This window comes from Leptinotarsa decemlineata, unplaced genomic scaffold, assembly GCF_025532065.1.
Source record: "Leptinotarsa decemlineata unplaced genomic scaffold, Ldec_3_MD MMD2_tig00000882_RagTag_RagTag, whole genome shotgun sequence".
NCBI lineage: Eukaryota > Metazoa > Arthropoda > Insecta > Coleoptera > Chrysomelidae > Leptinotarsa > Leptinotarsa decemlineata.
In genome coordinates, this window is record NW_027412556.1 from 1,696,560 (window position 1) to 1,712,356 (window position 15,797).

The 15,797-nt window shown below is 34.6% G+C and overlaps 1 protein-coding gene across 1 annotated transcript; it reads left to right on the forward strand.

Moving 5' to 3' along the window:
* Positions 1-394: 394 nt before the first annotated feature.
* On the forward strand, positions 395-10,167 carry LOC111508270 (pheromone-binding protein-related protein 6). The gene is made up of 7 exons (XM_023163710.2): positions 395-463; positions 5,471-5,559; positions 5,697-5,825; positions 6,117-6,152; positions 7,650-7,767; positions 8,278-8,339; positions 10,058-10,167. The coding sequence occupies exons 2-7, from the start codon at positions 5,488-5,490 to the stop codon at positions 10,073-10,075; spliced, it is 435 nt and encodes a 144-aa protein (XP_023019478.1). The 5' UTR covers positions 395-463; positions 5,471-5,487; the 3' UTR covers positions 10,076-10,167.
* Positions 10,168-15,797: the final 5,630 nt, after the last annotated feature.

The following is a 15,797-nucleotide window of genomic DNA, read 5'->3' on the forward strand; positions in this document are numbered from 1 at the left end:
TATTGCGTCTCTTAGATAGTAATTTTGAGTTTTATCGGGTATTACGGTATTTTCGAATGAGATGATATGAGTGCACTCAAATTGTCAGCAAAATTTAAGAATATATTGGTGAACCTTCACTTAAAAAAATCTATCCATGTATAAATTGGAGAGGGAATTGAAACTGTTTGGGAAAAATTGTAGATGTCAGTGACTGATTACTCACTTTATGGAATCAGGTGAAAATATGAGAACTTGGTATAAATGAATTACTGAAGGCATAGAAATGACTTCAACTGTACTATCAGCTGTGATATACAGCTCATGAGGTGAAAATCATTACCTAGTCATCAACATATTCATAGATCCATTTTTTCACGCCTGACCAATTTCCTTGAGTTCGAATAAAAACAGATATGATCCTGGTATAAATAACATACTTCGTTATCACACACAATATTGTGAGAAAAAAGTGCTGTGGTAGGTGAGTTATCTAAAAATTTCATGAAGAAGTGCTGTAGGTGTTCACTTCAACTTTTTGAAATCGTAGACCCTCATTCTCATGCAAAATATTCTGTACCGTCACATGAACGAACGATTCATTATTTTACAAATATTCTCGAAAGAAAACTGGAACGGTTAGGATTGCGGGGCCCTTTTAAGCACTGAATAATTTTCTATGTAACGGAAAGGCAATTATATGTGAAAATCGGGAATGATCTCTCTAGCCAATATAATGTAGGTATTGAAATTCCTCAGGGAGTATCTTAGGACCACTCTTATTCCTGTTGTACATGAATGACGTACCTGACTTCATTGAAGGGGGAGAGGTGTTTATGTATGCAGACGACACGACAATAATAATATAATCATCGAAAAATTCAACCACACATATTTTACAAAATCACCACAACATGATGGACTTACATTATACAATTATATATCAAATAATGTGAAAGAATTATCGTACTCTCTCTTCAAGAAAAAAATTTAAAAAATGCTGACAATGGATGCTTCCTACAGTCTTGAAGAATTTGTGAACTATTGTAAAAATACCTAATTTATTTTATTATTTGTATGTTAAAATGTCCCTTGTACTTTCAAAATAATCTATCGAATTTATATTTTTTTAAATTGTTCTGCATAGCATTAATAACACAGCTCTACAAAAAAAAAATTGTGTTGCCCTGGATATTTTTGCAAATTTCTATGTTTTCGAGTGCCTAAATCATGAATATATTTATGAAAGTACTGAATTTGCTCTATTTTTTATGATTTTTACGTATCTTGTTTTTTTAATAATAATCGGCTTGTTAGTAAAAAATTATTAGGCTTCTGCGCAACATTTTTGCGCGTACAAACATCACGTGATCCCCACTTCTCGGGCTCCTTGCTCTGCAAAACAGCTGAGAACTCAGTTATTTGATAATATTGAAGTACTAACACGTAAATCTGGATAAGTTGTTATATGTTAATATTTTGTTTCAATTGTTGAGTGTCCGTTCTAATATATTCATCTTGTTTGAATTGAAATGGTTATATTTTTTAGGAGTGATTAATTTTTGGGAAAGAAAGTTTTTGGCTTTCTACTACTCCATCTTGATAGAAAAAAAGAAGGATGAGGGAGTCCTCCAAAGAAGGAAGGAAGTAACTCTTTTTAAACATGAGTTTGTCACGAAGTGATATTTATATATCAAAAAAAAAAAAAAGAAATATCACATACTTTGTTAAGGAAACTTATGCTGAATATTTCGGTTTTAAAACGGACAAATTAGATAAATCATGGGTTCCTAATAAAGTTTGTAAGTCTTGCGTTGAGTCTTTGCGGTTGTGGAAAAAAGAAGATCGTTCTGGATTAGACTTTGGTATTCCTATGATCTGGATGGAGCCTAAGAATCATTTCGATGATTGTTACTTTTGCGTAGTAGATGCTAAAGGTTTTAATCGAAATCAAACGTGGAGATATCCAGACTTACAGTCTACAAAATGTCCTGTTTTACACAGTGGAAATCTCCCTCGGCCTATTTATGTTTCAAAAGTGATTCGCATGCCCTCAGAAACAATGATGTTGCCAAATTCACAGAAATCGAATCAGTCTACCAGTGAAAGTGAATGGGAGGGTGAAACATCTACGCCAAAGTTGTTTTCTCAAATTGAACTCAGTGATTTAATACGTGATCTGAATTTATCAAAACAAAGATCAGGACTGTTAGCTTCAAGATTCAAAGAAAAAAATTATTGGCACCGACAACGTACAGAACGCGAGAAAGTGAGCTATTACAATGTTTTGATGAAAATGGAGGATTTGTATACTGTAATAATATTGCGAAGCTGCTTCTGGACATGGGTTTGAAAGAATACAAACCTACTGAGTGGCGTCTTTTTATTGATAGCTGTTGAAGAAGTTTAAAATGCGTCTTACTGCATAATGGAAATAAATTTGCATCAATTCCAATTGCCCATTCTACAAAACTCAAAGAAGAATATGAAAATGTCAAATCAGTTTTAGAAAAAATCAATTACTCGGAGCATCAATGGTCGATCTGTGTGGATTTAAAAATTGTTAATTTTTCACTTGGTCAACAAAGTGGATACACGAAATACCCTTGCTTCATTTGTATGTGGGACAGTAGAGCAAAGCAACGTGATTGGGAACAAGATTTTTGGCCTGAAAGAAATTCTTTAACTGTCGGTAAAGCTAATGTAATAAAAGAGCCGTTGGTGAGCAGAGACAAAATTATACTTCCACCATTGCATATTGAGTTACGAATGATAAAGCAATTCGTAAAAGCTTTGGACAAGGAAGGAGATTGTTTTAAATATATTTGTAGAAAATTTCCAAAACTCAGTATGGAAAAGTTGAAAGGTGGAATATTTGATGGTCCTCAAATACGGCAATTGATGAAAGACACTGATTTTATTAAAGTTATAACTGTTCCGGAAAGTAAAGCTTGGGAAAGTTTTGTGTTGGTACTCGAAAATTTCCTAGGTAACCATAAAGCACCAAATTATGAAGAAATTGTACAAAATATGCTGAGAAACTTTCAGATTCTAGGAGAAAATATGAGTATCAAGTTACACTATCTTCGCAACCATTTGGATAAATTTCCAGATAATTTGGGAAATTATAGTGAGGAGCAGGGAGAGCGGTTCTACCAGGATCTAAAAGTAATGGAAGAAAGATATCATTGTCGATGGGATTGTCACATGATGGCCGATTACTGTTGGCCTTCAAAAAGAGATTGTCCTCTGAAAAATTATAAAAGAAAAGCTCTTAAAAGGCGTTTCATGGAAATATAACATGTTTTCGAAATTTCCCTCTCTATTTACTTCAAAGTATCATATTTGTTTCCAAATAAAACTGAGATTATAAATATATCTGTTATTTTGTTTCTTGTTTTCGAATTTTTGTAATGTTAAATGAAAATAAATATTTAAAAGGAAACGAGAGCAAATCTTACAGAACCATTGATAATTTCATGAATTGTGAGTATAAATACACCCAAAATCAATCTTATATCTAGGGCAACAAAACCACTGTAGACCAGTGTAATGTGCTACTAAGTGTAATATGACTTGCCATATCCAAGCAAAGCTTGGCTATAAATAGTGATTAAATGATCTGAATCTAAATCAATACGGAAATTAACAGGATACCATCAGTAGGTGAAGTTGAATGAAAATAATAATTCTCATTCCCAAACAAAAAATGACACATGAAATTCATTATTCGTGTTCCAAGTCTTTATAATCCTCCATCAAAATTTCGTTTTCACCTATAAATGAAATCAACCTTCGGGTTGTGATACGAACTTTGACAAGATAATTTTATAATGAGGATAATCTCTGCCTACATACATTTTTATTAAGAAGAAATATTAACGTTACAATTTGTTTCACTCAAAGTTCGATTAACAATCTAAGACAAAATACGAATTTTGCTTTGTTCAAACACAAAACTCATTAATATACAGGGTGTTTATGAAACATGCAGAAAAAAATTAAGGGATTATTCCTTGGACTATTCCAAAGGATATTTTATCCTTTGATGATTTCGTAGCTATTTGAGCATTCCTATACTGGAAATGTATTCTTACAAGGAACTCGATATCAATAAAGTTTTGGTACCTGTTTTTGACCCGATATGTATCAGGCCATCAGATAATAGGAATTGGGCCACGCACACCAACAATCTAATGAAACCGGATCACAATTCTTTATGTTAGAATCGGTTGTGAGAGGAACAAGAGCACTTCGTTAGTTATTGCACCGCTTTGACATAGCAATCTCTGGCTATGTATACACTCTTCGCGTTTTTCGTTGACTCTTTATCTTTTTTCTCAACCTGCTTCAAATATTTTTAGGAGTTAGACAATGGAGATATTCTTCTACTCCAACTTTCGTATGATACACAGATATTGAGATTGATAGGAATCTGTCGATGTGTTTTTGAAACTTGCATCTTGACTTTGTGCACTTTGATTAGCAGTATCATTGAAGATTCCATTTCTGGAACTTCCTGTGTGTCCTGGCACAAGACACTTTGTGTTTCAACAATTATAATGATCTTCAAGGTTCATTACAGTGAGCATGCATAGCTCTGAGTTCTGCATACATCAGGTTTTTGCTTTATCCTGTCAGGTCAGTAGCTATCACGTTTGGGATTTGAATTTCGTAATACTACATATACAGTGTGTAACAACGAAAACTTAACAGAGGCGTTTTTGAATATAAAAAGTAAGATTTTTAAAAAAAAGCTCGGAAACATCGATTTCTAATTAAAGGGGGACACCTTTAAGCCTAATCAGATTTTTTGTAGTACGCACCCTCTTGGAGGGGTGCGTCCGACGACCCTTATTTAGATAGGGAAAGTAGGTCGAGTGGCACCTTGTTTTGAAGGTCTTTTGAATACCTTTACAACTCTGTTAAAAGAAAATTTTTGTAACGATTAGTTTTCGAGATAATTTAAAGTTAAAATTGCCATGCCAATAATACATTAGACAGATCACTCGGTAACTTGTATGCCTTAATAAAAAAATTTCGAGCAGTTCTTTTTATCAGTTTTTTGTTAAATAAAATCCTTTTTTTGAAATCAATTCCCACTCCTGTTCCTGTTCCACTTCCAGATATCATTCACATGACTTCTACTTTGAATGAATGGTAATAAATTGCACTTACATGGAACACTGTCACCCTCATCCCTTTTTTTTGTATCAAGATGGAGTACTAGAGAAGCCAAAAACTTTCTTTCCCTAAAAATTAATCACCCCTAAAAATATAACCCCTTCAATTCAAACAAGCATATTCTACACTTAGGTGTAATTCTCGACTTTTTGATGATTTCAAAATAGCACATAAAATAGTTATTCTTGTAATCTTATTATTTAACTGAATTTAACTGAATATTTAATCGGATGAATGAATGATATCTTGCCAATCATGTATTGAAAGTTGGTTTCACTTTATGTATAAGTATTTTTTATCATTTCAGTTATCAATTTTTCCAAAATGTGGTCAGTAACCAAAATATTTTTGGTAACTTTTTTCATATGGTCGACAGGAGCTAAGGTAACATCAAAGGTGAGTCTGTCAGATACTGGGTTACGAATGAAACTATCTATATAGTCAAACAATGAAATTTATAGAGTATTTCATTCTATTACAATCCCTTGTTTTTTTCGTATGTATCAAAAGTGACCTCACACTTTTTCTTTCAGATATATGATGCAATTCAGCTAAACGAACTCGAAAAATGGCATGACGTTTGCGAAGATGTGACCGGAGTCACAGATGAAGAAGTGGCCAATATGCAAAACGGTAATTTTACTGAAGATGCTAACCAGAAGGTATGGAACTTCGTACATTTTGAATATACTGATCAATGCAATGACTTGAGGCTGAAAAAGATGGTAATTCAGGCGTCAGAATATTGCGACACCTGAAGATGCAATTATAAAGCGAAACACGTCGCGGCTTTGTAAACGTTAAAATGAATTCTCACCAAGTATCGCGGTCAGTTTTATCATATTTCTGAATTAATCATCCAACAAGAAACAGTCATATAATTGAAGTTTTTTCCAATAGTCATACTTGAAGTAATGCATTGTAGATTAATTGATTCATATTTTTATTTTCAGAAATACTTACTCTGCATGTGGAGAGCTACTGGAGTCGTAAGTTACCGTCTCACTACATTATGTGTAACTTGATTAGTCTTTCCTATCTTTGAATTTGAATAAACAAAGTGTGTGTGAGATATCATCGAAATTTTTCATTCGTTCGAAAGATCGAAAGATGTCATTATGCGTGGAATATAATACGGTGGCTGCCTTTTATATTTCGGGATTAGAGAACAAAAACAAATATCAATCATCGAAAATCACTTTATTGTTTTTCAAAATATTCCCAATGAAGATCTATACCCTTTTGCATACGTTTGAACCAATTGTCGAAGCACTTTTGCCACTCTGATTGAGGTATCTTCAAAACATGCATTCTGAATGCAGCAAACGCTTCTTCAGGTGTCGAAAAATGTTGACCTCTCAGTTTTTTTTACGTGCGGGTATGAAAAGTCATTCGGTGCCAAGTCAGGACTATATGACGGATGACTCATCAAATCGATGTTTTGGTGCTCAAAAATGCAGTTGTTTGAGCCGATGTGTGAGAGCTAGCATTGCACTGTACAGGTGCAGGCCGAAGTTCTTGTGTACGGGTATCGGTCGATCATTTACTGAACCAGTGGATTCGAATTTATTTACTACGTTGTGAATTGTTCTCTCAGTAGGACGATTATGGCGACCGTAAAATGGGCGACCGTTAAATGGCCGAACAACTTTTATAATTTGCACGTGTTGTTGACTGCTTTATTCGTCCACGGTGATTTGGAAAAACAGACTGTTGGAAGACCTTAGATGAACCAGAAATGAGGGACTGATTATTATTTTCAGTAAATTAATTTTTCTACCTAACGCGTCATACTCATGGAAAATTCTTGGCTACGATTTTTAAACCCTATTTGCGGTGTGTTTTTGGGAATATTTCACAAATGAAGTATCAGAATAATAACACGAGTAGCATTTTTTTCAAATAGTACACTACGTAACAAATGAATGCTTCTATTACTGGTACCTTTGAATGAAGTTGAGAATTATTGAATTGATTGTTCATTGAAAGGTAGAACTCGACCCTGTGGCATAAAATGAATTCGAAATGAGTACTATTCCCAAACACTAGAATTTAGGCGTCAACAAGAGGATCGTAAAATAAGTGAACTCTGCTCTGTTAGAGCTTTCGAATTTTTATTGTCTCTTCATCAGGAACTGTACAATGAATTGATAAAACTGACTTTATGGTAAAAACAACTTGAGTATGAAACCAAGAGTGTTCGTCGTTTGGGATGTGTTATTTCTACAAATGAGGGCAAGTGAAAGGGTTTACTAACCTCACTTTCGTAAGTTTCACATGTTCTACAAATTTTCAAATCAATTTTATTAATTCATTGTAGAGCTCTTGATGAAGAGCCAATAAAGTCTCGAAAACTACGTCTGCATTTAGATCAATTTTTTGAGTTGCAAGTGGCGGAAGATGGGTTAGATTTTTCCCAATAGATTCCACTCAATTTGTGCTGAAGCGCATTCATTTACATTCAAACTCATATTCTATCATTTCAGATAAGCAAGGATATGGAATTCAACAAAAAAAGATTTTTGCACTGGCTTCCTAAGCGCTTGCAAACTGATGCAGAAGCAGAAATGGTGCAGAGTTGTTTTGACGAGGGCAAAAAATCAGGTAATACACGAATTGAAATTTGAAAAATAAAGAAATGAGTAGAAATATTCTCGACCACTATTATTATTACTTCTATTTGGAATTTGATATCTATATCACGGAAGTACATAAGGTGCATCATCTTTGGAAGTCCGCCATATTGGATTTCGAGTGGCGTCATTTCATTTTTCGTTATTTCTTCAAAGAACCATTTCATCTTATACCTCCACCATGGGGTGTATTAAATAACTAGTCCACCATATTTGATTTAGGGTGACGTCATACTGTCTTTCGTATTCGTTCCAGCAATCTTTTTCCTTTGAATCATATATCATGGGGGTGAATAAAAATAACAGTCCGCCATCTTGGTCTGACCGTCATATTGAGTGTTGAATAATGTCACTCAGCTAATCATGCATTTTCAGCTCAATCAATTGAGGATGTAACATACAGTCATTGCATGTTAAATGAAAGGTTGTGAAAAAATATTCTTGATTCAAGGTCGTTCTCAGAAAATATTTTGATTTCCAGGTGGAGAAAAATGCGAACAAATTTTCAAAATGCAACAATGCATGCACAAGAAGGATGGTGTGGTGAGTAGATTTTTCGAACTCTCAGATGTTATAGTTCAAGTAAACGATATAGTGCACCCTACCTTCCAACAGTTTTCCTTTAATATTATAGTTAGGGAGCTAACTAATTTCGTTATCCAATAATCATTTCTGATTATATAAGAATCACAATAGCTATAATATATAGATATACTTATATATATATATATATATATATATATATATATATATATATATATAAAAATATGTATAATTATATACAATAAAATTTCGTTAATATAGGTGAGTGGGAAAGTAGGGATTCCAATAACATGATATTTGAAATTACTCACACATACACACAATCGATCGCTCTAAAAAACTTTACCAACTTTGTTCGAAAGCATCTGATACTTCCTCTTCCATATTTTCTGTTTCACTATCACTGTCGTCATCCAAATCAATAATGAATTTATTTCAACCATTAATATGGAAATGTCCAATCTCCATATAGTCTTTTTCAACTAAAATTACTTTTTCGATTCTTCGTCTTCCGTCTTCTTCGTTAATATTATATACTTCTCCGTCAATCAGCTCTATTACCTTCTTATCAGATTTTGAAAAATTATGTTGACGCCTGATGCTTTGTTTCAATTCTCCCCAAATCAACTCGATGGGATTGAAAATACAAAAACAGGGAAGTCTCAGAATGGTGTGTCCATATTTTTCAGCAATACTCTCAAGGGCATACACTTTATCAAATGCTTTTGTCTGAAAAACTTTGAGTGGTTGATTTTTGGTATACTAATCTTCAAAATACAAATTGTGATCCAATAAAACCTTGTAGGTATTTCATCTTTCCTCGAATTTTTATTCGGTACTTTGATGAGCTGTCGCGAATGATAGGAAGCGTTGTCAAGAACTATTACTTTATTCGCATTCAAATTTGGGATCAATATGTTCCGAAACCATTTCTGGAAAATATCAGCTTCCATGTTCTTATGATAGTCAACATTGCAGTCCTCAAGTTTATTTCCACATAATTTCAAAGAATTCGGAACCCATCCGCTACTTCCTCCGAAATGCACAATGATCCTTTGTTTGCAGGAATGTTAGGCGTACACATTCTCGAACCAACAGTCCACCCCTTCGTAACTGTGACGTGAGTGTCATGCCAAGTTTCGTCCAAATAGAAAATTTTCCGTTGTTCTCGTTTATTTGCATAACTGCTTGACGTTTGTTTATTATTTTAAATCTAAATCCTAGTTTACGTATCCAATTCTGAAGAGTTTTGTCACGGCAGCTCACGTGATGGCAGGAAGTATTCAATTTCTTTCTGTGTTTCAATATTCACTGGTATCTCTTTTTCGCATTGTTCACCATCGCTATTGGAATCACTACACTGAAAAAACCTGCGTTGTTATCACACCCGTTATTACTATTAGTAGTTGTCCCAGGACGCCACATTTTAAACAGATAACAAAAATGACTTCAAATTTAATTTTTTGACTCTCCAACTAATCATAAAACTCGGTTGGTAAAAATCATCCAATACGAAACGCCGAGTCTACAGTCCACGTGAACTAGTTTGCCGCCGGTTCATTTCTATGTATTGGTTTTTTTGGCCTTTGAGAGTGCTGCCAACTTCAAGAATGCACAAGAGTCGTTTACTTCGACTGTACGTTTTGGTTATATCGTATATTTCTTTTGAGTTGTTTAGAAATTTGATAGTTCATGTGATTTTTTTTTTATTTTTACAGAATATTCTCTTGCTTTGAGATGGCACGACAGATTAGACTTCGGCTCCATCAGCAGTTATAATTTATTTCATGTTTTGTGCAACTTACTTGAAATAAAATTGTAAAACATTCGGTAGAGGCTTTTTGCTTTTGTTTTGCGTCAATATACTCTATCCAGACAGATATGACAGATATGAATTATTATCATTTTCAAGGCTTACTTGACCTGCAAAATGGGTCGAAACTTCGAGAAGGACCATCAGGCATTTTTCATCGGGAAAGCGGATACCCTATTGGATTTGGGCATATTTCGAACATCTAGATTCTAAGTTTCAGCCCAATATCTCATACATGTTATGTACTGTTATATGATGACAAATGTCCAAATCCATGATTTTTTCACTGACCCTGAATGAAAGTCTATAAACTTTACAGAAAAGTTTGTCTACATTCTACATTTTTCATAACGTCATCTCGAATTCTGTTGGGTCGTCCTCCATTGGCCTGTTGTTATTTCACCACACTTTTGCATTATCATCTCTTTCAATACGTTCAAGTTTCGTGGTCTATCTCTATAAACACTTTGTTTCATCCAATGGAGTCAGGTCTGGTGATCGGGGGGGCCAACAAATAAAAGGACTGTTTTCCCAATCCATCTTCCTTCAAATTTTTCATCAAGATATTGCCGAACAGCAATCACATTGTGAAAAGAGGCACCGTCTAGCTGAAATATAACATTTCTGTTTCCTTCAATGCTCAGTTCTCCCATGGAATCCAAGAATTTCGTTGTCAAAAAATTATAAAGTACCTCACCGTGTGTTTTGAAAAAACACTGGAACTATCATACGGTTTTCGAATATTCCTACCCAGATATTGATTTTTTGTGAATATTTTCTTTTTGAGAATTTTGCCAGGTTGAGACAAATGTTCAAAAAAACACTCTGAACTTATGCAGTAACTTATTGGGTGAACTGAAGAGTTTGCCCTTTCTACATGTGTATACAGTTCTCCCTTACAATTTTCATTTTTTTCAAGATTGTGGAACGTAGAAAATACTCAAAATAGGTAAAAAAATAGGTTCGTATTGAAAATAATTATTAAACAATCCATTGCTTGTCTTGCCGTTTTGTGGTGAATAATTATTGTAAACAAACTTGAAAAAAAACTTTATTATGATGAAGGCACATTTGAAAAGGACAATTTAGAAAAGAATATTCATTAAACTCATTTTAAATTGTTCGGATGATTGATATTCATTAATGAGACTTGATATAAATACCATGCTTTCGCCATTAGTGGTATTGTATTCAATTGTCGATGGTCTCAACTTGGTCATGTAAGTAAACGTAGTACCTGCGTAGTATATGTATATATGTTCATATGAAAATAGTGAAGAGCAATCTATATTTTTTATCAATGCGAAAGTAACTTAACACTCATTTATCTCTGTTCCTCCGTACTGGTGAGTCCTAGGTAGCTGAAATTTGCCGTTTATGTGGTACTTAGGTCTTAGATGCGCACTATGGGAGGATTTTCAAATATTCCAACAGGGGCTCACCCACTGGAGATAAAAGGGGTGCTCTTACATATGAAAATCACTATTATATCATTGCTTATCCGTACCGCTATATTTTCGGAGACTGAAATTTCGTATGTAGGTTCGTTTTATATTATAGTTATGCAATAAGAAAGGATTTTTGAATATCCTAACTGGGGTGCCAGCCGTCCATGAAACAAAATCAACTCATCATCACTGTTTCTCCATGCCCTTAAATCTCCGGTGGGTGAATTTATATTTGCATCCGTGCGGAGCCGGGGCGGTTCGCTAGTCTGAATATGGAGTTAAGCATAAGAAAAATAAAAATATGGGTGACCGAAATGAAAATGAAAATGAGTTCTCAGCTCGATTAGGTTGTGGTATACTATATAGTTCACTAGAGGAACTTTTTCTGAAGTGAAAGATGTTAAGAATCAACTTAATGAATTTAGAAATTGAAGCAAACATCAGTTTTATTCGAAAATGAAGGAAAAATTCAACAACATTTGATTTTTCAAAACTATCCCTAACTAATATTTCGTCAGTATAAAATCTAACTTGCTCCAACAAATTTGGAATTATGAGTGTTGGTTTGTAGATGATTGGTACTTTGTTAACTCATTGTCATGAGTTAACAAGAGATCAGATTTGTTGCAAAATAATTGAGGATTTAAAAGGTATTTGTTTGTTGTCAGATGCACTGTTCTGAAAAAATTACGTCATAACGCAGCACCGCTTAATAATTTTTGAAAACATAAATTTAGTTATCCTGGAATAAATGACGTGTAGCAGAATTTATTTACTGCACCTCTTGGAAATATGGAGTTTGTCGATATGTGATTTCTTTTAAAGATTAAAAGCAGAAAAAACAGCGTACCCACCATAGCAATAAAAAACGAATTCTCTGTATGTACAAACGTCAGTAGCTAATATTGATGTTGGTTTAAAGTAAGGTGTTGGTGTTAAAAACTGTCACAGCGCGTTTTGATTAATTTTGAAGTGTTATTGAAGTTATTTTGGTAGTCCGCTGTTTTTCAGAATATCAGTAAATATGGTAAATTATACGAATGCGGAAATGGCGCAAATGCATTACGTATATGGCCTTGCCGATGGTAATGCACACAAAAGCCAGGCGCATTTATCAGGAAAGATATCCTAATCGTGCCTTACCAGATAGCCGAACCTTTTCAAATATTCATCGTCGACTTGGGGAAACTGGTAGTTTCAAGAAAGGGACTCCGGAAGGTAGACCTCGTGTAGTAAGAACTCCTGAAATTGAGGAAGCGATGCTGCAAGAAATTGAAGAACATCCTGAGACGAGTACGAGGAAGATCGCTAAAACTCTGGATATTTGTCATCAAATTGTTTGGCGTATTTTGGTTGATTTTTTGTTATACCCATACCATATTTCAAGAGTGCAGGCATTACTCCCCAGAGATTTTCCACAGCGTGTGAACTTCAGTCAGTGGTATCTACAAAGTGTTGCACTAAATCCGCAGTTTGAGACACAAATTTTGTTCACAGACGAAGCAAATTTTTCTCGGAATGCCATTCAAAATTTCCATAACAATCATGTGTGGGCTGAAGAAAATCCCCATGCAATAACCGAAACCCATTTCCAACACCAATTTTCGGTTAATGTATGGGCAGGAATTATAGGTGATCATCTAATAGGCCCATTTTTTCTCTACCAGAACGCCTTGATGGTCGTTCTTATTTACACTTTCTCGAAGAAGACTTACCTGGGTTATTGGAAGATGTGCCACTTGCGTTAAGGAATCGAATATGGTACATGCACGATGGCGCCCCTGCTCATTTCAGTGTGATTGTCCGAAACCATTTAAATACAGTTTATCCTAATCGTTGGATAGGTCGCAGAGGACCTCAACAATGGCCAGCAAGATCCCCCGATCTCAACAGTTTAGATTTTTTTTATGGGGTCACCTCAAAACTCTTGTGTATAAAACTCCCGTTAATACTTTAGAAGATTTAAGAGAGCGAATACGCCGGGAATATTTGAACGGGTGCGTAATTCCATGCGTAGAAGGGCGAAAGCATGCATACTAAGTGCAGGTGGCCACTTCCAACAATTTTTATAATCAGTTTTGGTATTATTACTAATTAGTAAATTTGTGCTATTCGTTTAGTCTTACTGTCACAAAATAAAATAAAACTCGTTTTTGTGAAAAATTTATTTTTCTGCAGATTATGTTTTCAAATATTATTAGGGAATTGGTAATGCGTTATGAAGCAATTTTCAGATTCTCATTCATTTCAGAATTGATCTAATTTCTTAATTTGCTTTCTGTCGATTTTTATTTTTTTGAGTGAAAATCATGCGTCGGACAAAGAAATACCAGGAGATCAAATTTTCTCAAAAATAAATGAGGATATAAGAAATGATTTTATTTTGAAAAGAAAGCATTGGCGTAGTACTTTTTTGAGGCTCAGCCTCAATTGATCCATTTCTACTTCGAGTTTACATCAGCCGTGCGCAATCGTAACATGGCCATTAACGTAACATCCGTAACCTTAATTTCAGTTCGGAAAACTCAGCATTTATGTTATATTGACAACCAATTTACTTCATTTGCTTCATCATTGATTATCAGTTTTACAGATAAAGATCACTACACAATGTACGCAGTCGCCAAGATATTTTTGCTTGCATATTCCCTCTATTTGACGAGTGCTGACTTAACAATTGATGTAAGTGTATAATACTTATATTCTATGTATATATATCAATTGAGATAGCAATATATATCCGAGTCTTGTTGTATTTCCATAGTATATATTCTAGTATTCTAATAGTATTTATAGTAGGCTGGGTTAGTAACAGGATACATTTTGTTTCTTGAACATTTCACTATGGATCTGTATTATCCTTGGTGACTTTGTAGAGTGCTTTGGATAATCCACAATGTGTTCAGTAACACTGTACAAGGTATGTTCAAAAAATAAGGTGGATGTTCAAATGACTAATTGTACGTAATCAAGCTTCAGCCACCGTATTCACCGGAATTGGTCCCCCGCGACCTTTCCTATTTCCAAGAATGAAGAGAGCCATGAAAGACGGCATTTCATGATGACTGAAGAGATAAAAATTGGATAGTTGCTGGCCGAAGGGGGGGGGGGGGGAAGCTACTGTATTGTGAAACCTGTGTTGCGGTTTTGTAGACTGTTCAGTCAAAAATATCACCATAAAGTGTTATTCTGATTCGGATCGTGTATTTTCAATCTAACCTACACAGGTAGCAAACAAACTACTAGTTTTTTTCATCATAGTCATGATGCTGCCTGGGTGGCTCGAAAAATTATGAATACAACTTACGCAGAGCACAAGGCTAGTGCCCATAGCGTCTGAACTACAAAAAATATATTCGAAATGATTGCAATACATTTTAACTTTTATTATTCGTATTCATGAATCAAAGTCTTTTTTCAGGAATATGATGAACGTCGAATTATTGAGGTCAAACAATGGCATACCACTTGTCGAGATGTGACTGGAATTACAGAAGAAGAGTTAGCTAGCCTGAAGGCTGGTCATTTTACCGACGATGTAACATGAAGGTTTGATATTACGTATATTTCATCCGTAATTTGAACAGTTATCACATTCTATTTCAATTCAGACAATACAGAATACAACACACTGTTTCGAAACAAACAAACAAAAGTGTTTCAGAGTATTTTTTCGGGTTTATTGACAGTGGTTTGCAGGTTTTTATGTCAGCGGTGAGTCAATCAACGAAATGCTCTGGTTGTCCTTTCAATGCATGTTTTTTTCTATTGCTGAGGGTCGAATAGACCCACTTACTTTGAACCTAACCTATTATCAAGATGATATCTGTGTTTCTGAATTTTTATCGCCTTCCTAAATAGCCTTGGATAGTAATTTTGAGTTCTATCGAATATCGAGTCATTGCTCTCTCTGATGGTATATATGTCTTGACAATCTCATGTACTTGTGATGCACTGTTTGGAACCTTTGGTGTAGTAATGAATATTGCTGGAGTTTTTTCCCAACAACAAACCGTTATTTCAACACCTCGACACGTGTTTCGATCACCAAGTGATCATCTTCAAGAGGAAGGAGGAGAAAGTCCATAGTTTATTGTAAGCTTCAGATTAACTTGGTTTGCGAAATACATCTATTCAAGACCCGGAATGTTGCGACTTCTGAAAAAGTTCAACAGTTTTCTGGAATGCAATTCCGTC